General features: G+C 36.9%; 1 protein-coding gene across 8 annotated transcripts in view; it reads left to right on the top strand.

The window, feature by feature from the left end:
* Positions 1-23,774, top strand: part of PPFIA1 (PPFI scaffold protein A1) — a 60,661-nt gene that overhangs the window by 10,135 nt on the left and 26,752 nt on the right. For all 8 annotated transcript variants that reach the window (XM_075425395.1, XM_009935988.2, XM_075425392.1 and 5 more), the window contains exons 3-15: positions 11,671-11,772; positions 12,442-12,606; positions 13,461-13,535; positions 13,980-14,081; positions 14,327-14,548; positions 15,375-15,521; positions 16,491-16,625; positions 17,726-17,809; positions 18,378-18,509; positions 20,870-20,932; positions 22,129-22,208; positions 22,454-22,586; positions 23,250-23,473. In XM_075425395.1, coding sequence (XP_075281510.1) covers positions 11,671-11,772; positions 12,442-12,606; positions 13,461-13,535; positions 13,980-14,081; positions 14,327-14,548; positions 15,375-15,521; positions 16,491-16,625; positions 17,726-17,809; positions 18,378-18,509; positions 20,870-20,932; positions 22,129-22,208; positions 22,454-22,586; positions 23,250-23,473 — 1,664 coding nt within the window. The remainder of the gene's footprint in view (positions 1-11,670; positions 11,773-12,441; positions 12,607-13,460; positions 13,536-13,979; positions 14,082-14,326; positions 14,549-15,374; positions 15,522-16,490; positions 16,626-17,725; positions 17,810-18,377; positions 18,510-20,869; positions 20,933-22,128; positions 22,209-22,453; positions 22,587-23,249; positions 23,474-23,774) is intronic.

Genomic DNA, 23,774 nt, shown 5'->3' with positions numbered 1-23,774 from the left:
ACTGTCAAAATAAGTGAGATTCTTTTTTACCCCACCTCAAATTTACAGAACAGTGCACAGTATAATGAAATAATTATATAAGCTTAGGTAGCTGAATAATTTACATAGGTAAAAAAAGCAAAACATAGCCACCTTAAGATGTGCAGTTTAAACAAAGACTTTTTTGTGTTGACCTATACAAACTTTAGACTGTCTTGATGTATAGTTGAAAGATCTAACTGTGAATGCTCATGTGAAGGAACTACCTTGCAGTTAGTGAAGTTTATTAATCATTGTCTTCTCAACAATGACAATTTCCTGTAATGAGAAATGGTGTTTATTTTCAATTACTTAAAAAGGAATTTTGGTTGCCCAAATCCTTGGTGTAAAAGCTAAAACTTTCTTTAATGTGGAGAGGTCTCACTCGATAAAGAGAATCATAAATTCTTGTTATTTTAGTGGTGCCAAATCAAGGGTTGTCTCAGTAAATAGTAACCAATTTTATTAAGCTGTTTTAGTACTATTTCTCAATTTTCAAGCATGGTTATGAAACAAGCCACTGAAGAGTGAGAGAGCTGAAAGCGGAATTCCTTGTTTGTTTTATTGTGTGCTTCACAGAATTCTTGATAGGAAAGTTTTCTCACTGTGTAGATCAAATTTGTTTTAAAAAAGAAAATGGGGGGAGAAGGGAATTCTGCTGTATGCATCTGAAAGGACTTCTGTCTTAATCAACGGCAGGGTTTAAATTGTGGATTTGTGGGTTTGAGTTGTGGATTCTCAAAGGTCTTATGTGAGCCTATCTCAAAAATAATAGCAATATGTACTTTTGCCAATAGAATGTGGTGGTCTAAACTCTCCTTTTCTTTGCAGTCCTATCCATAGATGGGAAATCTGCTACCTGAAATGGTTCTCTGTTACATGGTGGGGTTCATGGGTCTCCATTAGCCTTGTTGAATGGATAATACCGGACCTAAATTCTGTTACTAGCTGTACTTTTCCCTGCCGTTTGTGCTAGAGTAAGGCTTGTGGATTTACTGTTCCCAATGGGAAACTGAACTGTGTAATTTTATATTCTTTAAGATTCTGTTGTGTATCGCATTTAAAGTCCTGACTGACATCTCACATTTGAACCTCTTGCTTCTAATAGGATTTAAGACATGGGCCACCTTTTGTGTTCTAATTTGGAAACCCAGAAATAAATGAAACTTTTCACGCAAATCAAAGGTCACTTAGAGGTTTAAATGGGATTCCGTTGTTCAAAGAGTTACCTGTAGCACTAGAAGTTCTTCGGATAATCTCATTACGGGTATTAAGCATGACTCTGTACCTGAGAGATGAAGGTTGAAACAGCAAAGCGTGTATGGAGGGCGGTCTTGGATGCATGGGTGAATCTGGTTGGGTTTTTTACATATTTATGTGTATCTTAGGTAAACTTCTAACTTCAGAATATCTCTCCAAAGCGCTCTGTTTGCTGTAGTACATTTGCGTGAATGACTAGAAGTTTGGTGTAGACAATTTCAAGGATGCCTTGGGATACCACTGCAAATATCTTTTTTTATTATGTTATTCGTGAGTAATATATTTTTCATTCAGTATTATCACATTTTTGTATTTCATGGGGAAAAGGCTTGGAAGGTCATAACATTCTTTCAGCTTTGTGTTGAAGAACATGAGGCAGGTGCATCTAGTAATTTATTTCTTTTAGAACATGCAGCTTGAGTTTTCAGAATGTCTTTTGAGGGTGTGGTTCAACAACATTATCTTCCAAAAGCTGAGCCTTAGTTTTAAGAAATCTGGAATTACTTTGCTTCATGTAAAGTTGAAATGAAAAAGCTTTTTGGGATTTTAGCTCTCACTGCTTGTCTGTGCAGGAAAGAAGCTGTCCTTTTCCCCTCCTGTAATCTTATTTATGCTGATACTTACCTTGGTGTAACTCTCATCTCCTGTTGGAACTGTAGTCTTTAGATACTGCGTAACACTCTTCTGTATTTTATGCAACGGTTGTAAAAGATTAAGTCCTGGGAGGTAGTAGAGGAGAAATGGGCCGAGCGTGCCTGTTCTCTCCACTGAGTAGGAAGCTGCAGGGTTTCCCAGTTGCATCATCTTTCCCTTGTTTGGAGCCCAGTGTGGAATAGGAGCTTTTTCCTCTCCTCAGACCAGGTTCCTCACCATCTTGCTTTTGCTTTGGCATTTGTTACTGGTTACAGCATATTAACGGACTGTCCTTGTTACTTCTTTTTTCTTTTTTTTTTCTTTTTTCCCTTCCCTGCCCTTTAGCATGGTTCTGTTCTGTGATGTAGCATGCTTTTTGGGTTCAGATAGTTGTGAAGTTTGGAACTGATGATGACAGATATCTTTTGTGGCAGGCAACAAATGACTTTGAACATTAAAAAAAGCTTAAAAAACCCCCAGAAGTCAACTCTTTGATAGTTAAGCTATGTTGCTTAACTGTTTTCTGTGTTTAAATACCAGGCTTGTCTGTGATCAGACCTGAGACTATACTCTTTTTGCATGGGCTTTACAGTTGCCTTTGTAAAAATCAAACAACTTTTCCATGGAGTGATCCAGTTGCATTTAGGCCAAATATTGCAGATTTGTATATATTTAGCTTCAGTTAGCCCAGTAAATTCACTTAGCATGTGAACTGCAGTGACAGAGTACAAAGAAATAGAAAAATAAAATGTAAAGAGCCTGTAAGTTGAATTTCCTGCTGAAGGCAGGTATCTGTCCTTGTTGAGTATTACTTGCTTAAACAAGTTTGAAATTATAAGACTGAAGTGTTCGTCACTTGGGAAGGAAAAAAAAAAATATATATATATAATAGGAGAGCATTGAAGGGGAAGTACATGTTGATTCTTGTTTAATGAGGGTGGCTTGGCCAGCCTTTTTCAGATATTCCCAAGCACTCCCTTTTAACATAGTGTGAAAAACGTACTTTACAACTGCTAGCCACAGAACTAAACCTCAGAACTAAACCTGACAACTGGAGGCCAAGATGAATGATTAGAATAGGGCAGGGCAGTGCCTCAGCTGCTGCTTACCGTTTTTGCAAGCCCAAGTATCTTGTCGCTGAAATAATCATGCATGACGGATCTTGTCCTGGGTCTATTTCTAAAAAATGGTGAAGCATTAGTCATGTAAGGATTAATTTTTTGAACACACTAGAATGCAGTATTTAGGATTAAATAATTTTTAATTCATACAAGTCATAGGAATTTAATAATAAATATCAGCTGAGCCAGAATTGTGCTATTTCTTGTGAGTGTAGAATGTGTAGAGTTGATATACTGAAAAATACATTATTTTTTTTTTTTTCTTGCACAAGGAAACTGACAGTTCACTGTTGTTTACAACTTAAAAGATCTTGCTATAGCTTTTGTAGTAGCTGCTTAGCCTCCATAATGGGGGGGTCCCAGGAAAAATACCAAACTTGTTAAATTTTCTCAGCATATCTTGCGGTTGTTTTACGGTTTGGCATTGCGTGCTGTGAAATCCTGTATGGGATCCCAGGAAATCTTGACCAACTTTATATGGAGAGGAAAAACTTAAGTGAAATCTCTATAGTGTCATATTAAAGACGGAGACTGGTTTTGTCCCATACCTTGTCAAACTGGTAATGCAAGATTCTTCTTCTTTAATAAGTACAACTGTATTCTGCTTTTGCCATAGTGGGTATGGGTGTGGGTAGGTTTCTTCACTGACATGGACTCCAAAAATGGAGATGCCTAAAGCTACAACTAAGAAGTTGTGCTACTACTTACTGTATTAGTTACTAATCAAAATAGGCTAGGGGTGCAGGAATGTGGTAATTCATATTGTGAAACCCTGAGAATTCACTGATTCAGAGTGTAACTGAGAGGCATTTGTTTTTCTAACACCACCCAAGTATTGTAAACTTATTTCTGTGTTAAGGTAAACTATTCTTCTGGAATATCAGTACTTGCACTGGCACAGCATTGGAAAGGATTACTCTGTTGTTGACCAGTCTCAACAGTTACAGTTCTGCACAAAGTAGCCAGACACATCCCAAGTTGAAAAGCCTGTTTTTCAACAATGACTAAAGTTTTCCTGATACATGTTTTAGCTGATCTTGTACATTTTTCCAAGTTGAACAAGCTTGGTATGGTTTTGAATATTTTTGTGCTGTTTCTGCCCTGTCAGGGGATGTATTCATGTACATCCAAGAGCAGCTAAGGTGGGGCATAACCACCACAATAAAAAGGTTCTAGCCATGAGATGGAAGAAGGTTTTCTGCCACCATTGCATATGAATAGATGCTAAGTTTCAGGCAAGCCTGAAGAGTGCTTCTGTATTTCCTATGCCTGCTGCTGGGTAGCTGTTACCTGACAGCCATTGCGATGGCTCTACTTTCAACTTCCTTACTCAAAAGATTCACAATGTTGCCTGAGTTAGGGACAACATAGTAAAAGTATTTTACAAAGACGAGAGAAGAAGACAGCTTAAAACTGGAAACTAGTGCTTCTAGTTAGTGTTCAGTTTGTTCATTTCTTGTTAATCCTCTGTTGTGAAGTTGTAGGGTTCACCCCCCTCAGCTGGGTATTTGGAGAAAGCCTTTGGGAAAAAATAAATACTTTGGTATAGTTGTTCTCTGGTTTGATGTGTAATTTTTGATACACATCTGTAGCTTTAAAAGTAATTTAAAAGTTTGTGTTAAAAAGGCTGTGGTAAAAATGGTTTATGTTCAGTCTGGGTTATCTGAAAAGATAGGCTGTGTGATCTACTGTACTTTGAACAAGCCTCAGGTGAGGCAGTGATTTGTTACGGTTGACGAAAAGATTAACTAACTACCTGGAGAAATTATGGATTCTTAATCTTTCGAAGATTGCAAGGCTGGTTGCCCTACAGGAAGATGCTTAGCAAACTGCAAGTTGTTAGACCTAAAAAGAAATAACTGGATGAAACAACTTTGTGTTCTCTTTCCTTAATGTCACAGACCTAGAAAGAGGTTGGTTTAGCACTGAAGAAAACAGAATGCAGCTGTGGCTTAGTTTTGACTTGCAGCACATTACCAGCAAACAGTCTTGTAGGTATCACTTGTTGCGTGTGTGCCTGTTGCATTCAGTGTGGTGTATGTAGGTCTAATTAATGGTGGAGCTTAGAGGATGCTCACATTGGCATATGTACCTTCCAGTGCAAAGTACGGTATATAATTGGTGATTGTTGGAACTCCAACGATGCACAAAGATATGTTTTTGCATAAGGCTTTGCTCTTAGTGCTGTACACATAACAGGGCTGTTTTGCTGGGTTTAGAGGAAATGAAATGCAAGAGTAATGATTTTGCTAGTCTGGGTGGTTTTTACAGGCTGTAGTTAACTGTTGGAGTGTAGGTGGCTCCTATTTGCCTGTCTTTGCTCTGTGTACTAAGGTTTACGGGCTCACTTTCCAAAGGATTCTGTAGTGTGTGTAAAGTTGGAGCATTGAGTAGTGTGGTGAGAGGAAGACCTGTGATCCTTCAAGGAGTGAAGGCTGGATCCAGCCATGTGTTGGATTAGGGAAGGGGAGAGACAGGAGGGAGAACATGGAACTGATGCATTTTTACCTCCCTTTTCCGATTACTTCTGCATTCCTCTTGCAAAGCTGCCGAATACCACCCTTCATTTATGTTTTCTTGCACTTCAACATGCAGCGCTTCCCAAAAGCTCTTAGCAGTGAAGTCCCAATTTAGTGCTTTGTAGTTCAGGCTCAGTGGACACCGCACATAAATTTAAGCAACTCACTCAGGATGGTAACTGGAAGCCTATTTATTACTGTGGAGACCTGGTCTGACTATAAGCTTTTCCATTTTGCTCTTGGGCATATGTTTGGTACTTACTGGCTGTGAGTTCTTTTGCTCATTGCTTGTCAGACGCTGGGCAGTTGACTCTACTTTCGGCTCCAAAGCGGACTGCAAACAGCGAGTTTCATTCCAGAGCAATAACATTATGCAACTGTAAACACTTTAAAACTTAATTGCCTGTTTAGGATTGAGCAGTGTTAATGAGAAAGCCTAGATAGGTCAATCCAAGAAGTAAGCTTGGAGAATACCGTACTAAAAAAGGAGGGCTGGAATGATAAAAAGTTACTCACTGACTGTCAGCTGGCTGCAATATGCACTGGAGTGTTCTCATGCAGTGGTACAGTTTTTGCTAGAGAAAACAAAGGTGTGTTTTTTGAGTCAAGGAAAATACAAACTTCTGAGACTTGGCCAAAGGTCGTAATATCTCAGTGCCACTAGTTGGAATGTGAGAATTTTTTAATAATAAAGAAATCTGCACCTGTGTTTTGTTAGTGGTCTTTTGAGCGTCTTATGTGTAAGGAGAAGTAGGAAAGGAGGTTGATACATGAATTCTATTCTAAGCTCCAGTATATTCTCACTCTGTCGGGTAGTTAGCTCTAGTTGAAAAAACAGCTACTTCAAGCATGAGAAACCTTTCAATGCTCTGAAACGCAAGAGTTTGACATAACCATTTTTAATATTACTTGAAGTATTTTCTTATGTTCCCTTTTAAGTTGTTGGGGTTTTTGAGAACAAAAGATAAACATTTCATAGAACTGATTCTTTTAATGCTTGAAACAAGTTTTATGTTTGCAGGCTAGAAAATCTGGGCTGCTTGATACTAAGTGGAAATTAATTTCACTAGGTGAAATATTTTGCTTTACACACTCTAGGCTGATTTCTCTCTTTCCCGTTAGCACATGCCAGAGATATGGAAAGGTTGAAAGCAATCTGTTTTATTATGCAGAACAGGGAAAGCACAGTTTGTGTTTGTTTCTTCTTCTGGATTTGTTCTTGTAAAGTGTGTGTAACTGTTTTCTTGGTAGTCTGGATTTAATGATTAAAACATGTCAGTTCTTTTCAGTTTTAACTCTAAATACCATTGAACTATTTCATAATGCTGACTGATAGCTTAAAAAAACCCTAAACTGGTGTGACTTAAGTACAAAAATTTGCTTGCTAGGAACTTCCAAATATATTGGGGATATTGGTAACTCTGTGCTACCTAAAACCCTTAGGTTTAAAGTGAAGTGGCTATGAAATAACCAGTTAAGCTTAGATATTTAGGTTTGCTTTGATAGTTTTGTTTAAGAGTGTGTATTTGTCGTTTTCATGCATGCATCATTTGGCATAATTGTGGTTTGTATGTAGTGTAAATAACATGATGGAAACTTATCTCTGATTCCAGTGGTTTCTCATCTCTGGTGGCCTGCGCTTTCCCCAGTTGTTCTTCTCATGGTCTCTTCAGCTCCTCAGATTTTTTGAGTGGGTTGTTTGATGTGTGGACTACAGAACAGAATGTTAACAGTAAACCAAAATATTACTTGGAGATTAAACAGATAAATTCCACTCACGTATTTCTGGCAGAGATGTTTCTAAAGGTGCAACACTTGCATCTTCATCCTTGTATTGCCAGAAGATACTACTTTTAGTAGTATTTAATAATATTTTCTTTGACTTTATAATACGTTTCTTTTCTTACATCTTTTCATCCTTTAAGCTCTCTGGTCATGTTGTTGCCTGTAATCTGTGATTCCTTATGCACTCAAGAGTGGCGTTGGGTTTTATTGTGGAAGAAGTTTTTTTTGCTTGAGCAAATTCCAAGCAAACTTACAATTCTTTGTAGAGCATCCCTAATAAACAGCTTATGTTCATAGACTTTCACGGGTTGCCTCTGTTTCTTTCAAGTTTTTCCCTGAGTTAAGTAGTGTCTTTCCTGTCGTGTAGCATCTATTGGTTTGTGATGTACTGTTTGTGGAACATATAAATTAGCTTGTAATAAGTATGAAGAGGAACCATTCCCTGAAAGCTGTAATGTTCCTGGGCCGGGATCTCGCAAGTAACCAAGCGACTGTCAGGTCAGAAACGTATGGGCTTGACAGCTAGACACTAGCTGATCCAGCTTGTGGAAGGAAGTTTATGTTGTGGCATCTAAAATACTAAAGGTTGAAGGTCAGTTCTGAAGGTTGATGTTGAAGAAATGCTAATGCTTTAAAAAATGGACAACCTCCCCCCAGAAAATGTGTTTCTTGCTTGCTCAGTTTAGCTTTTTGTTGAGAGTGTTTGTTTCTGGGAGCAAGTGTGTCGTCTTTGGAATGATTCAGTTGGTTCGGAAAGTCTTCATTAAACATTTCAGTTCAGTATAGAGTATGGGTGTTTGTCAGTATGTCCTAATCAACGGGACATATTTACCTGGTGTATTTGGCACTCTCTGATTCTTGTAAGTGCTTTAAAGTGCTTATCCTGAGTCCCGTTCTTGTCAGTCCTCAGAGCTGTGTACTTCTTATTTTGATGGCAACCAGGACCAGAGCAGAAGTTTGTTCTGATGTTCTCAGTCTTTCCATTAATTACAGAAAAGTAACAAGTAGAGAAGTTTCTCAGAATTTTTCTTTTCTTGAATTCTTTTTGTGCATTCATCTAATGCCGAGGAAGAAATGATGAGACAACTCAAACTTTTTTGAGGTGATAAAGTTGCTAATAGTTTCTCTCCTTTTGAACTGCTTGAAGAAATCACAAATTGTCTGCTGTTGAAGGTAAGTATTAAAACTAGAAAGGATATGTCTTTTGGCAGTGTCAACTGAAACTAAGGACATTCAAGTGTTCTTTATTAGGCAGCTTATGGGACTCAAAGCAACTATATTTTGTCAAAACAAACAGCAATGGAGATATTGTGCAATGCCAGAAATATGTGTCAGTCTGTTTATGCAGCAGCAATATAAATTCCTGCATGCATTGTTCTTTTCTGGGTCAGCTGACAGTGTGACGGTTCGTGTCGTAATTATGATGTGTTTGTGCTACAATTTATATTTGCACAGAAGTATGTAATGGAATAGAATTGTATGTACTATAATCACCTGAAGAGTCAATAGACCTCCTTTCACATATACAGTTGCTTTTCAGAAGATGAAGCTCGTACATATCTTAGATAACAAAATGTATGTTAATGCTATACAGTGATTTTAAGTTGAGAAAGGATGACAAAACAGTGTCTGGTAGTCTTTACTGCTTTCCTTATCCTGTTTTCAAGACTTCTGGTAGAGACTGGAAAAATATAGAATGTTCTGTGTCAGTCCGATGTCCTTTGGAGAGTTGTGTGATGTCGATGCTTGTAAATTTTGACCTTGGCGTTTTGATTTTTTTTTTTAAGTTATTTTGAAAAGAGCAAAAACACCACCAGGAAAACAAGTTCATATTGAGCTCTTTTGTGAATACTCTGAGTCTGTTAGCACTTCTAGTAGTTTCGGTCGTATTTAATTATCAAATACATAAAGATAAGTCAGGAAGCCCTGTGAAGAGCTGCAGCTTTGGAACTGTGTTCTGGTTTACCTAAGCTCGTATCGGAGCGAAAGGGATGTGTGCTGTCAGTTGTCTGGGCATTCTGGAAGCTCCCACGGGTGGGATGTTGAAGGTACAGGAAAAGTTCGGACATGAAGGAGCATTCTGCAAGGAAAGCCCATAACAGAATCAATTTTTCTGTCAGCTCCTGTGAAGCTTGAAGGAGATTTCTTCCTTTATGGTTTACCTTGCACTCAGGAACCTTTTGCAGTTTGTTTTGTGTGTTTAAAAGTTCCAGTAGCTGTATTGTTGTTTTAATAAGGATTTTTACTTGAAAAAAATAGGCCTTTTCTTTTTTTAGGGGGCAAATTAAATACGGCTGTGAAATATTTATGTGAGCATAATTAAGTACGTTAAAGAAACAAATTTTTTTTTTAGGAATTGGAAAAGAAATTAAGGTTATTTTTCAGTCATTTGATGTTTAACTAGGGGGCTATATTGAATGTTTTTTCCAATTAGCAGCTTTTTAGTTAGGAAGAGGGATTATGGAGATGGGTTCTATGTGTGTGGTGGTGGTATTACTATCTTTTTCATAGCAACCTTTAAAAGCCTAATACATTAGGAATTCCAAAGGAGTTCACTGTAGGTACATGTTGTGCAACAGTATTTTTGGTCTTTTCAGACACATGTGTGTTTTAAAGTTTACCAAATTAATCTTGGAATTTGCAGACAGTGTCTTTTGACTATGTTTGCTTATTTTAGCTGCATGTTGGAATTTGCAGATGTGCTGTTATGGTTAGCTGATGTGTCCTTTTGTCTTTAAGCATGTGTTTTCTGTCACTTTGAATTTTACTGCCGAACAGTTTCATCTTAAGCTTTTACTTGATATGCAGCTACTGTCTGTTCAGCAGTCTATCTTGCAGAGTTTGGAAAGCTTAGAGAAGCAGCATTTGTGCACACAGTGTGTTCCACAGTATGTTGTTCTTAGCTGGCCGTTTGTCTTGACTTGGTCATCACTGGTTCAGCTGTATTAATCTACTGTTTATTAGACGTGGCTGTTATTTATTAGATGTTTTCCTTGTATTAGACAATAGAGGAGACAAATTTATTTACTGGTATTTTAATGTTTTCCTATACAAGTGCTTCTGAAGTGTTCACTGGCCATTGGAGTGACCGATGTGTATTTATTTTTGCATCCTGAGTTGCACTGATGACACAAGAGGATTTTTTTCTTATTTCCTACGAAGCCCTCTTCTAAAGCATGGGCTTGTTCACATTCATGCTTACTGTTAATAATAATTTCTAATGTGGTTCAGATTACAATTTAAATTTTGCCAGAGTAAGGTAGGTAGGTAAGGTTAGGCTCAGTATTTGGTTATGAATGTGTTGTATAGTTGTATCTTTTATTCTATCCAGAGTGTGCTCGCTGAGTTGATAGAAAGTTTAAGTGCCTTTTATGTTGAGTATTTGTAGTGAGGCTGTTGATAGAGTGGAAATAGTTTAGGATGTAGTGGCTCTTTCAGATATTCAGTAGAATCGTGTCTTCTTGACAGAAACCCCAAAATTTAGAAATGTATTCTTTAAATATAGACTAATCTCCATGTTCAAATAAACATGGAGTGAGTTAGCTTAAGTCTATTCCCTAATGACTTTTCACTCTATGTACTATTGCACTTTGGTTCAGTTTTGTTAGGTGAAAGCTTTTACTGAATTTGAAGGGAAAGCCTCTTGAGGACTTTGAGCCCAAGGGCTTGGCTTCTAGAAAATTCTGATTCTAATCCTCCCAAGATTTCTTGCAGGCCTACAGGGAAAGGGCTGTTTCAGTTCCATTCTGTGAAATTTGAAAGTAGGTATAAATGAAATCCCTGTATGTAACTTGAGTATATAAATACCGATAAAGGTCTGAGTCCTCCAGTGGTGAAGCTCCAAGGATGCTCTGTTACTCAGAAGAACCAACCTGTGTATTCTGGTAGATGTCAGGGTTATGCATTGTCTCTCGAAATTAAATAGTGAAATTTGTCATGTTTTGCTGGGTTCTGTTTTTGCTTAGTGCTCTCTTTTTTTCATGTCTCCCTCAGCAGTCATTAAAAAAAAAGGAAACAACAACTTTTGGAAACAGTAACAAAGTGCATTACAAATAGGTTTTTAACTTTGCTTAGGAGGGATACATGAACTCAGATAATTGCCTTGAGAGACAAACAAGTTGTCAAAAGTACCGGTCAGACATCTTTTATCTTTACACTTGATGCTGTAACGGTTTTGAGTGTTTGAACTTAAGCCTGCTTAGCATGACTAATACAACTGTATTGGCTTTAGGCATTTGAAATGAATACTTCACGAAATCATGTCAAGTGTTCATATGAATCCCCTCTCACTATATCCCGGTATTTGATGTGGTTATATTTCTGGTTTATTTCAGGAATTTGCAGCGCTTACAAAGGAACTGAATGTATGCAGGGAGCAGCTGCTTGAAAGGGAAGAAGAAATTGCTGAACTGAAAGCAGAAAGAAATAATACAAGGGTTAGTTCCTTGTCTTCTCCAAGATTGCCATTGTTAAAGCGTCCAACTACATGGAGAAAAATACTGAATGTTGAATTTGAAAGGCTAAAATAATTTTTTCCCTGATTATTTGCACGTGAATCCCCCTGAAAGTGCCAATGTGTGTTGATTAAAAAAGTTTGGAAGCTTATGCACAGCTCCAAATACAGCTGTGCAGAATCAGGAAAAGCTTGTAAGACTGCACTGCTGTTGGTCCTTCAGCTTTCTTGTTGTAAAAGTTTTGTAATCGTACAACACTCAGAACAGAGCGGGCAAGGTGTAGCTGTGTGTTCCAGCGGCTTACAATGCTGCCAGCAGAGCAGTTGCTCTCTGATTTGGAGCATTTCCTATGCGTGTCCTTCTGGCAAGCATGCGGTTCCTCAGATTGGTGGCAGAACTGAAGAGACCTGGCTAAGCAGAAACCTCATTTAAAACCTAGACTGAAAGAGAGAGGTAGGAAATGTGTTAGCTCTGATATCCCCTGTAACACTGGTGAAATGTTAAAATCGTGTCCTTGTGCTTGATGCAACAGTTGTTGGTGCTCGGATTTGAAGTTTAGAACTCAAAACTCAGTGTTTTAGGGGGCAAAGTTCTCTGCAGGTATGCAGGACAGGAATAAACATTGGTGTTTTTTTTTTTTTTTTTTTTTAGTTGTTACTGGAACATTTGGAGTGTCTTGTCTCCAGGCATGAGCGATCTCTCAGAATGACTGTTGTAAAGAGACAAGCTCAGTCTCCAGCAGGTGTTTCTAGTGAAGTAGAAGTTCTCAAAGCACTAAAATCTTTATTTGAACACCATAAAGCCCTTGATGAAAAGGTAATTAAATATGGTAGCTAACATCATCTCATCCTGTGCCATCTTTTGTGTGGACCATACAGCTGTTTGTACTAAAGTTGTAGAAGTCAGATTCTTTGAACTTTTCTCTGTATTAAGATAGTGACTTTGCTGTACCTGCCCTCCTAAATTAATATGTTGCACTATAGCAAGGTGCTGTAGTTTATTCTAGTACTTCATTAACTGTGCTAATGTAAACTAAGCATGGTTCGGGGGCAATATATTTGTTGTAGGAGCATGTACATTTGCTTACTTGTGTAATATCAGGATTTAGCCTTTTGGACTAGAGAGAACAGGAGGAGAAGAATCTGCATGCACTGTGATATAAAATAAAACTGAATTAAAGGAACTCCACCCTTTAGTTGTGCCTGCTGTTGACAACAGGATATGCAAACTTGCTATGAATTTTGCTGCCAACTCAGTTTGCCTAACTTTTGTGACCCTTGTGTATGAAGTATGGCAAATTATTTTTAAGTAGAATTCTGTCTCTTCTTCCTTGTTGTAAATAAGCAAAAGCATACACTCTCTGCGCACCACAAAAGGATAGGCAAATTCTGGATGTGTTTAATTCTTGCCTAAATGAACAGGTTATATAGAGATATGATTTGCTTATGAGAAAAAAGGAGAAGCTAGATTTTTAAGGTACACATTGTTTCTCTAGAAGGTTTTTTTTTTGTAGCATATGTTGTAATTAGTACTTAAGATAAAGCAGGTCTCTAAGTGTAATGGAAATAGTGTCATTTACTATCTGAAAGGGTATGGCAGCATGGCAATAAGTGAAATTGGTTTCTTTTTAATTTGAATTATTTCAAATTATTTGAAATTACCCCTTGCAGGTAAGGGAGAGGTTACGAGTAGCACTTGAAAGGTGTAGCTTATTGGAAGAAGAACTAGGTACTACGCATAAAGAGGTAGGTTTCTTTTTTAAAAGAAGTCTTCATGTGTGCATTGTGGGTGTTTTAATCAATATTTGTACAGAGTAATTTATTTGGTTATGAAGGTTCACTTTCACTTCTTGTTTCTGAGTTTTTGCCAAATAGGACAACTATAATTTTTAACTTAGTCACTTTGAAAGAACAGGAAAGGAGGACAAAAAAACCCCAAACAACCCATCCCCCGAACCCCCCAAAAAAACCCCAACAAAACAACAGAAAGAGTTTCTGTGGCTTTAAAATAAGAATTTTTGGGTTGCAGTGGCATAAGTTTTTTGAGTGCCTGTGCCATAATTTATTAATACATACCTTGCAGTGGAATCAGTAATTGTTGTTTTGCTCCTTTGCTTTTGCAGATGTTCCTTATAAGTGAGAGAGGAATTGACTTGAAACATACGTATATAAACTTTGCTTTTCTTTCAGTTAATGATTCTGAAAGAGCAAAATAATCAGAAGAAAACACTTCCAGATGGGATGCTGGATATAAATCACGAACAAGAAAATACGCCAACTACAAATGGGAAGGTACAGCTATCGACTTTTTAAAGCTGTCTGATTTTCAATCATTAACTATAATATTTTAATTTTAAACTATAATAAAAGATTTTGAGCTATGATTTAATTTAAGTCTCCGTTAGTACAATTTCAATTTTTGCAGTCTATCCCGTAGTAAAATTATCTTGGAGGAGGGGTGTTTACCGCAAAGTAACAGTTTGTTTTTCAAATTGCTGTGTAACATGCAAATACATTTTTTTTTTCCTATTTTATAGCGATCCTCTGATGGTTCTTTGTGCCATGACGAAAACCTTGCTAAAGTGATTGAACTCCAAGACGTCATAGACAAGCAAAACAAAGAGCAGACACAAATGAAAGAACGTCTTACTGCTTTGTCTAGCAGAGTAACAGAGCTGGAAGAAGATCTTGACACAGCTAGAAAAGACTTAATAAAATCTGAAGAAATGAATACAAAGTTACAGAGAGATGTACGAGAGGTGAGGAATGAACTGTCAAAATTTGGGTAGTCACAAATGCAATTGCTTTATAAAATTTCAGTGTCACTGGTGCTCAGTTAGACCTTTATGCTTTTTGATGTCTTTGGTTTGATAGGTGAGAAAAAAGTTGTTTAGAGGATGATGGTGCTATTTTTTGTTTAAAAGACCAGTCGCTTAAGAAAATTTGTCTTTAGAATTAATCTGTGCATAACTATGTATTTCATTAATATATTCAATTATAGATTTAGCATTATGAATGTTAACATGTTCGTGACAAGATCCTTGATCTTGTCATAAATGCTAAGCTTTTTCATGAAGTTTACATTTTTCATTTTTAAAGATGTGCGTGGTTGAAGAATCACTTTTATTTCAGTGGTGTGATTGACAATTCCTGTTTCTGATCAGTCACTAATCCCCAAGGTCCTATATATTGCTCTGTACTGTATCCTTATTAAACAGAAAGGGAGCTTAGTTAAATCCAAGAACACTCTCTGACTGTCCCCAGCAAGTAAAGTTTTGCTGTTTTTGTGCCATTAAAGAGATAAGCAGCAGATCTGTTGTCATGTAATAAAGACCAGTCTTTTTAAACATTCACTGTTTAAAGAAAAAAAAAAAAAACCACAACAAAACAAACAATAAAGTCATTGACCTTGTAAACCTAAGTGAGATTGGTTTTTGCACTTTTTTACTGAGAGAAATAACAAAGCATATCTGTGATTTTTTAAAAAAAATATTAATTTTGGTTTGTGGGTTTTTCTCCCCAGTTTGATCACTAAATAATAATCTCCTATATTAAAGACTAAATTCTGTCTTGTGTCTTGCATAGACTATGGCCCAAAAAGAAGACATGGAAGAGAGAATTACAACTCTTGAGAAACGCTACCTCGCTGCACAACGTGAAGCTACATCTGTGCATGACCTCAATGATAAACTTGAAAATGAAATTGCCACTAAAGACTCCATGCATCGACAGGTTGTAATTTGAGATGAGATAAAGTACATTCTGTTCAGCATAGAACTAATGGAAATAATTGATGTTCGTACTGTACTAAAGCACTTTGCTTCTAGGAAGATGAATATCATCTGTAATGCACTATTGTTAGTGATTGTTTTTCAGTAACTGGAGGACTGCATTGTGCAGGGTTTTACCCTGGAAATGAAGATGAGACAATTTACTGGAGAGAGGAAATGGTTTTGAGCATTTTATTGCACTTGATCATGGTGCAGCAGGGCTGTTGTCCCTAATAATTGTGGGGTTTTAAGTTATTATGTGTATCCAAGCATCTTTAGTTTCATGTGTGAGAATTACTCATTTAAAAATTTACTAATCTTTAATTTTAAAATTTGTGTAGTGATTTTTATAGCCTGTAATGCAAGTAAACGTTGCCTTATTGCACGAGGAAATTTGACACATGCTTGACATGAAGTAGCCCAACTTAGAACCAGAAATGGTTGTTTAGCCAGTCACTTTCTAACTAGAGGAAGCCATGCAACTGTTAGTCAACAAGAGAAGTCCCTTTTAGTATAATTTTTGAAAGAAGTTGTACGCACTTTAAGTCAAAATGAATTTCGCAGTAATGCACAGTGTTATTTAAAATATTAAGGAATTTTTTTTGCTTGATGTAACTCAGTCTTGGCACAGCCTTGACATTGAAAATTCACAACTTGTTCTATGCTACTTCCCATACTGTCACTGTGTTTATGTGGTGATATAGTTGCATTCAGAATACACAAAATTGTCTGCAGAAAAAAATTTGTAGAGAACGAAGTTCTGTTGTGTAATGAAGGGGAAGATACCACATCTTTGGTTATGAAACCAGTTTTGGACAGTTTGTTCTCCATAGGTCTAGGAAAGGCAGTAATCTGTATCCTTACCTTCCCCTCTGGTGAAAATTAATCACCGTTTTAACACTAAATATTTGCTGATTATAATCCTGTGTAGAGTGAAGATAAAAATAGGCAATTGCAAGAACGACTGGAGCTAGCTGAACAAAAGCTGCAGCAGACTTTGAGAAAAGCTGAAACTTTGCCAGAGGTGGAAGCTGAGCTGGCACAGAGAGTTGCGGCACTTTCAAAGGTGAGGCGATTGGACAGTGTCCTCGAGACTCTCGTACCTGCTGGTGTCCCACTACACAAAATCTGCACTTACTGTTGGTTTTGTTACACTGCATTTCTGGTTTTCTCCCAGCTAGTTCAGAAAACGTTTCTCCTGGTTTTCTGTGTTTTCCATTTGTCTTTCTGAACACACTCTGATTTACTTTTTATTTTTTTCTTTGTTTTTAATTCCTGCTGTTTGGAACTTCAGCAGGTTTTCTGTGAACTCTGTTACATTATAAAAATGTCTCTCTGAATTATTATTTTGTTATTTTTTATTAAAATTCATTCAGTAATAGGCATAAAGTCTTCTAAAGCAAGAACTATTTCTGAAGGGGAAATCCAAATTTCTTCCACTGGTAAACAAGTGAGGAATGTGGGGAGAGAGAAATAATGGTACTAGGTGATATTAAGGTTTTTTAGAAGGCTGCAAATGGAATAAAGAAGTCTGAGGAATTACGTGTAATAACTACAAGTGAGCCTTTTCAAGTGTGTGTGTGTGTGTGTGTTTTCTTTTAAAGTCTTAGTTTCATTTCTTTCCCTGTTATCTTTCCTGTCCCTAACTGGCTCTGTAGTCTGACCTTTTGTCTCCTGGGAACTCTGCTGCTAAAGATGTTAAAGTATTGGAACTTACCACCAGGCTTAGGAAGGTAGAATTCGTATATTAGTCCTTGTTTCTGCTTGCTGCTTTCTGCTTTGTCATGATTACTAACAAAGGGTCACATTGTCTAGGCTAGTGAGGAAACACTGAAATGCATTTAGTTTCTATTTTTTTATTTATTTTTTTTTAAATTCTTGGGGATATGAATGAACTTCTACTGTTGCAAGCTCATTTGCAAATAGTAGTTGATTCATGGTATTTAGGGGTGAGAGGCTTCATCGTTTTGTTACTTACCATATGAACTCTTACTAGGTTCTTTTAGTGACAGAAATACATCTGTTCTGCATCGTGTATTACCATAAATGGCAGTTGTGCAAAGCATGTTAGATATGTTATTGTGCTTCAATGTTTCTATGCTTCTGAAGCCTTTTTGTTTTTTTTGAAAAAAAACCCAAATTCTAATTTTGTTTTCAAATTGACAGGCTGAGGAGAGGCATGGCAATATAGAGGAACGACTGAGACAGATGGAAGCACAGCTAGAAGAAAAGAATCAAGAACTGCAAAGGGTACAGTACATATTTTTGGCAAAGATACAAAGCTGAAAGAAAGAGTCTAATCCCCTTCATGGCTGCCTACCATTCAGCAAAGCTGTTTTTATTTCTCATCTCTAAAATAAAGCAAGAGTTTAGGCTGGCTAATAGTTGGGAGATTTGAGCCTCTGTAATACGGTTAACATTAAAGCTCAAGAAAAAGCAGAAAGTCTCCAATGAGAGCTTGAAAATGTGTTTGGAAATACGTATACATACATAACATATTTTGTGATGAGGAGACACATCAAAAACTTGCTGAATTAAATGACTCTGGAAAATTTGGTTCCTAGGTTATAAATAATGGAATTGGTTCTGAAATCTGCTTTTTCTTGAAGAGTAAACTCAGATTTTCAAGCTTCTGATCTTGGAACAGTTATTAAAGTCTTACATGTCCCTTATACTCCCTTACAGAGTCATGGAGGTACATACAGTATTCCTTTGGAAAAATGTTTCAATTAAAGCAAGCTTACTGTTTTTACAACCTGGAAATTGTTACAGACATATTAAAATTTTAAGTTATCTCAGTAGCTTTTGTGTATCTTAGGCTAGACAGAGAGAGAAGATGAACGAGGAGCATAATAAACGTTTGTCAGAAACTGTTGATAAGCTTCTGTCTGAATCTAATGAAAGGCTCCAGCTTCATCTCAAGGAAAGGATGGCTGCCTTGGAAGATAAGGTAACAAGTCACATTCCAGCATATAACGTTAATTAGATGTTCAGCATTCAGTAGTGATTTGTGTATTTTGCAATATGTCTGTAACTTCAGTAAATGAATACTAAATCCTTATTAATAACAGTAGTTTCTGTTAAGGCTGTTTTCTAGTGTGGATTTTGAAAATACGTTCTTAAAATTCTTTTATTTTTTTGAGATTGTCCCAGGGTTTCGTAACTGCAGTGTTGAGAAGGCATCTTTTAAGAAGCGTTATCCTTGCCTAGTTGACTGGTGTGGACTGCATAAATAGGCTCATCCAGTGTAACACAGGAAGTCTGAAGAATTAGGACTAGAACTTTGACCTTTTCAGTTCAGTGTCTTTTATTTCCCACTGTTTTTGTCTGTACAAGTTACCCTGAGTCACTGTGGGGTTCGTGCAAGTTGAAACAGTCTTACATTTTCTTCCCAGGTAGATCATTTTGAGACAGGTTATATGAATGTCAATGGGCTGTTCCCTGTGTTGTCAATGCACGTCTCGGAGCTTTCCCTTGTATTCAGTTCATCGTTTAACTTGTGACATACTTCACTCTGTTTCTTTCCCTTCGTCTTTTCGATCTAGATCCTTACGGATTTTTCTTCCATGCATGCCTTTAAGTTAGATACCCTTATTCTGCATTGAACAAAGCAGCATCTTCCATAGTAGCACTTTGCTTCATGCTGACTTTGAATTGCTTTGTCATGGATTAAAAAAATAGTTAGTTTCTTCTACTGAAGAGTGGAATGATCATCTGGGGAAATGTTCCAATAAAGACTGAGTGACTTTTGTTTTAAAGTCGTGGCAATAAAATGTTTCAGTCAGTACAGTAATGATGTTTTCAGGCCTTAATAAATGTTTACTTTCTGTGGCATTCATGTCAGCTCAGTTCTCATCCCTAGACCATCAATCAGGTATCTGACATGTCTTTCCAGAATTCCGGGGCTGCACTCCCCTTGGAGCATTACAAAGATTTAGTTTGTTCTTTTCTCTGCGTTTGCGCTTTGAGCTGAGAGGAATTGAGTAGTGCAGAACAAATGCAGATCCTACTAATTCTCCCCCTTTGAGTTAATGATAAGGGTGCTTACCACCTGGCATCTAAGGCAGCAGACTTGTGGTTTTTAGTTAACATTGCTGTTTTAAAGATCACCAGCTGCTCCTAATACTTAAGAAGTTCTTGTCATGGGCCTTGTTATGACATCAACAAGGTTGCTCTAACACCCTTTATAAATTCAATTTCTGAAAAACAGCTGCCTGCATTTTTGGTTTTTAAAATGCTTGAATGTTGGGGAGTTGTCAGTTATAACCCTAACTCCCCTTTACTCTCCAAACCCTAACTACGTTCATGAATAATGAGGAAAACCTAGTTGTCCTTCACTGTAGGTAACAGCTTCTAGAAAAGTATTTTCACTGTGGCTTCCAGCTCATGCTTTTATGCTAAGCTGGGAAGAAACATGCAGGTAAAATTTTAAGACTTTCTTCTGATCATGTGGGCTTTTTTCCCAGAATGATTTGTTTGTTCACGTGTGAAACTTCTTTACGCGTTTAAGATGAAAACAGTAATATTACTTACCTTAAGGAAATGTGTTTAGTAGAACTTCTTGGCAATGGTGGAAAAGGAGGAGAAAGCGACACAGTTAGAAGGTTCCTATTACAAGGCCCAATAGCTGATTTTTTTTTTTTCCTTAGTATCACATACTACAGTCAAATACAATAGTTGAAATTCTTTGGTGGTTGTAGCTCTCATGTTTCTTAATTCTCAGATGATTCTAAGTCTGAATTTGGAAACTGCTTTGAGTACAGGTATTTTAGTAGTTGTAAGTATTTGCATTTACTGGAGCTGTTTAGACGTAATGGTATAACTGTAAAGACAGCAGCTCTGATGTTAATGAAGGCCCTTAAGTCAGTGAGTGTTGCAGTGCTGGAGGTACAGTACATCCAAGAAATTACTGTATAGTAATTTTGCAGGTCAGGAAAGTAAACATAAAATGAAAACGTAATGATAACAGCCAGTAATGCCTTAGCAACCACTCGGCAAATAACTTCGAATTATTTTAACTGTTGAATTATTCCTTTTTTTAACCAGTTTTGTCAAACAGAGCTTTAAAAGGATGGTATTGGTATGAAATTTTTATGGAACTTGTACTATTGCTAAATCCATTATTTAGGGGGCTGCACACCTGAAAGGATAAATTTTCAACTATAATCAAAGTGAAATGATGTAAGCAATAAAGTGTAACTTAAGATGCATCTGTATAGCGTTGACTGAAACTTTTTGAAACTCATCTTGGTTGTGGTTTAAGAATTGAAAGCTTTTATAAGTAACAATTTGTGATACACTTTATTTTAGAATTCACTTCTTCGAGAAATTGAAAACGCAAAAAAACAAGTAGAGGAACTTCAGCATGAAAAGGTATAATACACATTTTTGTAATATTGTATCGGAAAACAGTTGCTGCATTGCTACATAGCAGGACCAGATTTGAATTCCCCCATAAAACTTAATGTTGCCTGGTCTGTTTAAAAGTAGGGGGCTGTTATTGCTCATTTTATGGTATTGTGTTTATTATGTTAGTTTTATGATGATTTTATAGGTAATATGTAGCTTTTTACTCAAAGACTTAACACACTTCTGAATATGTGAAGTGGCTGGATATAGCGGCAATTTGCCAAAGTTTGAAGATTGCATAGAATTTTTATACTGTAGTATGTGTGACCTTGAATAGTAAAAAGATAAGAGAAATACTAAGGACTGGGGGGGTTAGGGAGAGAAATATTTATTAGGCTTGGCTGTCCCTTTACAATAGCAGCTGTCTGGTGTTTCGCTTGTCCTGGAACGGACAAGTTTCCTTCGTGAACAGTAGTGGTGGGGCCTTTGGTTTCTTTGCATCCTTAAGCAGTGGCCATTGATTTTATGGTCATGCCGTCTGTTCTGAATAATACTTGTTATTGCTTATTAAATCACAGGTGTACTGCATCTCCCTCAGTCATTCTAGTAAGTAGTTAGGCCAAACTCTAGAGGCTGTGCTTCTGTAATAAAATGAAGAATGCCTTCAGAATATTTTACAGAATGTGCTTTGAATTTTTGTATGTGTAGGCCAGCAGTTTTCACGCAAGGCACAGATGTTCATCGTCAGCTACTTTTTATTAGTCTTCCATTGCTTTCTTATTAATTGGATTTCTCTGTTGTTAAATTCTGAGTTTCTAGAGCATGTAAGAAGTCCAAGTTAAAAGTGAATGCATTTAGAACCTTTTGTGCGCAGAGCTTGGAAAATCTTCTTGTTTCTTATTAAATATTCTCACTTAGTAAAGTTAGTAATATGCGAATTTTATGTAGTAGCTGTTTTTAAAATATATATTGTCACTATCGAGGGTCGCAGTGTAGAGAGGAAACAGAATTATTTTGAATGCCCTTTTCTGGTGGTGCTGCACTGTGTGTAGCAAAAATCTTTTTTACATTTTCTATCGTTGAAGGGTATAGTTTAAAATCTGTTATTTCTGATTTTCGTAGAAATGAGGTCAAAAAACTAAACGTTAGGTTATAAATCAGTATTTGACACAGGGTTTTTTTAGCATACTGTTACGTATTTTATCTGTTTATTTTTTCAGGATCAACTTGTATTAAATGTTGAAGCATTAAGGGCTGAAAATGACCAAGTAAGACTCAGAGCCACATCACTTCATCATAGGTACCAGCACTTAATTGTCACTTTGCTAAACGTAATTTTGTCTGTTATAACTCAAAATACTTTCAACTTTTTAAAGCTTAAAACTTTATAGCTATGTATTCTTTATAGCGCATATAAAGCAGTTTTTATACTGCTTAAAAAAAATTGGCACTAGTGGGACAAAAGGAATCATTTGGGTGGGTTTCTTGGTTTGTTTCCCCCTTCCGCCTTCCTTCCTAAGGATAAGATGTTTCTTCGTGTTCTAGCCGACCAGATTTCAGATACCCTATGACATCTTCATCTGTGACTGACAGTCATACAGAGTCCTATGGCACCTCATCAGTGCTAAGGCGTCCCCAGAAAGGGCGTTTGGCAGCTCTCAGAGATGAACCTTCAAAGGTAATAGAACTCTGAAATTAAAATAAAAATGAAACTATGAAACTTTGGCAACAAAATAGACTAGATGAGGCTAATCTATCACAAGGAGTTTCTAGACTAGTAGTGCAGAGCAATAAACTGCTATATATATATATCCTGTTTTACTAACTGATGCATAACTACTAGTCTTTTTAATTGTTAACAAATAATGGCAAAATTTTATTCTGAAGTCCACTTTATTTTAAGTATGATAAGCCTGTAAAATATAATTTGAAACAGCCCTACTTTTGTGTCTGTACACTGACCTAACATTTTACTGTTTTGCAAGGAATTTTAAGACCCTTTCAGGACACGTAAGTTCTCATTACATAAAGCTGGTTCCAGAATTCTCATTGGATTTGACAGCAAAATTTTACTGTATTTTAGAGTGTATATAGCCAACATATGTGATGTTTTAATTTATTCAGTGAGACTGCCCGTTTTTAAATTTCACTGAACTGTAGATGTGAAGTTTTCCACATTATAGCTTTTTTTTTACATTTCTCTAAACATTGCTGTCTTGATGGATGCATTCAGCATGTAAGTGGGCTTTTTAAAAATTATTTTAAACATCTTGAAAAACAGCAGAAATGTAATGTTTTCCACATTCGAGTTTGGATTTTTTTTTTTAATTAATTCTCTTAGGTTCAAACTCTGAACGAGCAGGACTGGGAGCGAGCCCAGCAAGCAAGTGTATTGGCAAATGTGGCACAAGCATTTGAGAGTGATGTTGATGTGTCTGATGTTGAGGATGACAGGGAGACCATATTCAGTTCGGTTGATCTGCTGTCGCCAAGTGGTCAGGCTGATGCTCAGACTTTGGCCATGATGCTTCAAGAACAGTTGGATGCAATCAACAAAGAGATTAGGTATGGTCTATCTGCTGTTAGGGTTTTGATTAAAATGAGTTTCTGTGACACTAGAAATCCTTTTTGTGTGGTTACTCGGAAAATGGTGGTTGCCCATTCAGTTTGCTGAGTGGGGGCTTGACAGAAGTAACTAGCTTGCGTATGTCTAAGTATTCTTTCCAGGTTCTTTGTCTTCGGTCCCGTTTATAGAAGGGACTGTGTATTACTGGTTTGACAGAAATCCCTGCACAGCAGTGACAGCAGTAGCGTTTACCACTTTTTTTCAGATTGCATTGGAAGGTTTTTCAGCATAGCTGTTTTG

The sequence above is a fragment of the Opisthocomus hoazin genome, chromosome 7, assembly GCF_030867145.1.
Source record: "Opisthocomus hoazin isolate bOpiHoa1 chromosome 7, bOpiHoa1.hap1, whole genome shotgun sequence".
Classification (NCBI taxonomy): Eukaryota; Metazoa; Chordata; class Aves; order Opisthocomiformes; family Opisthocomidae; genus Opisthocomus; species Opisthocomus hoazin.
The sequence above is the reverse complement of the archived record's forward strand: the minus strand, read 5'-3'. Positions and strand labels throughout refer to the sequence as shown.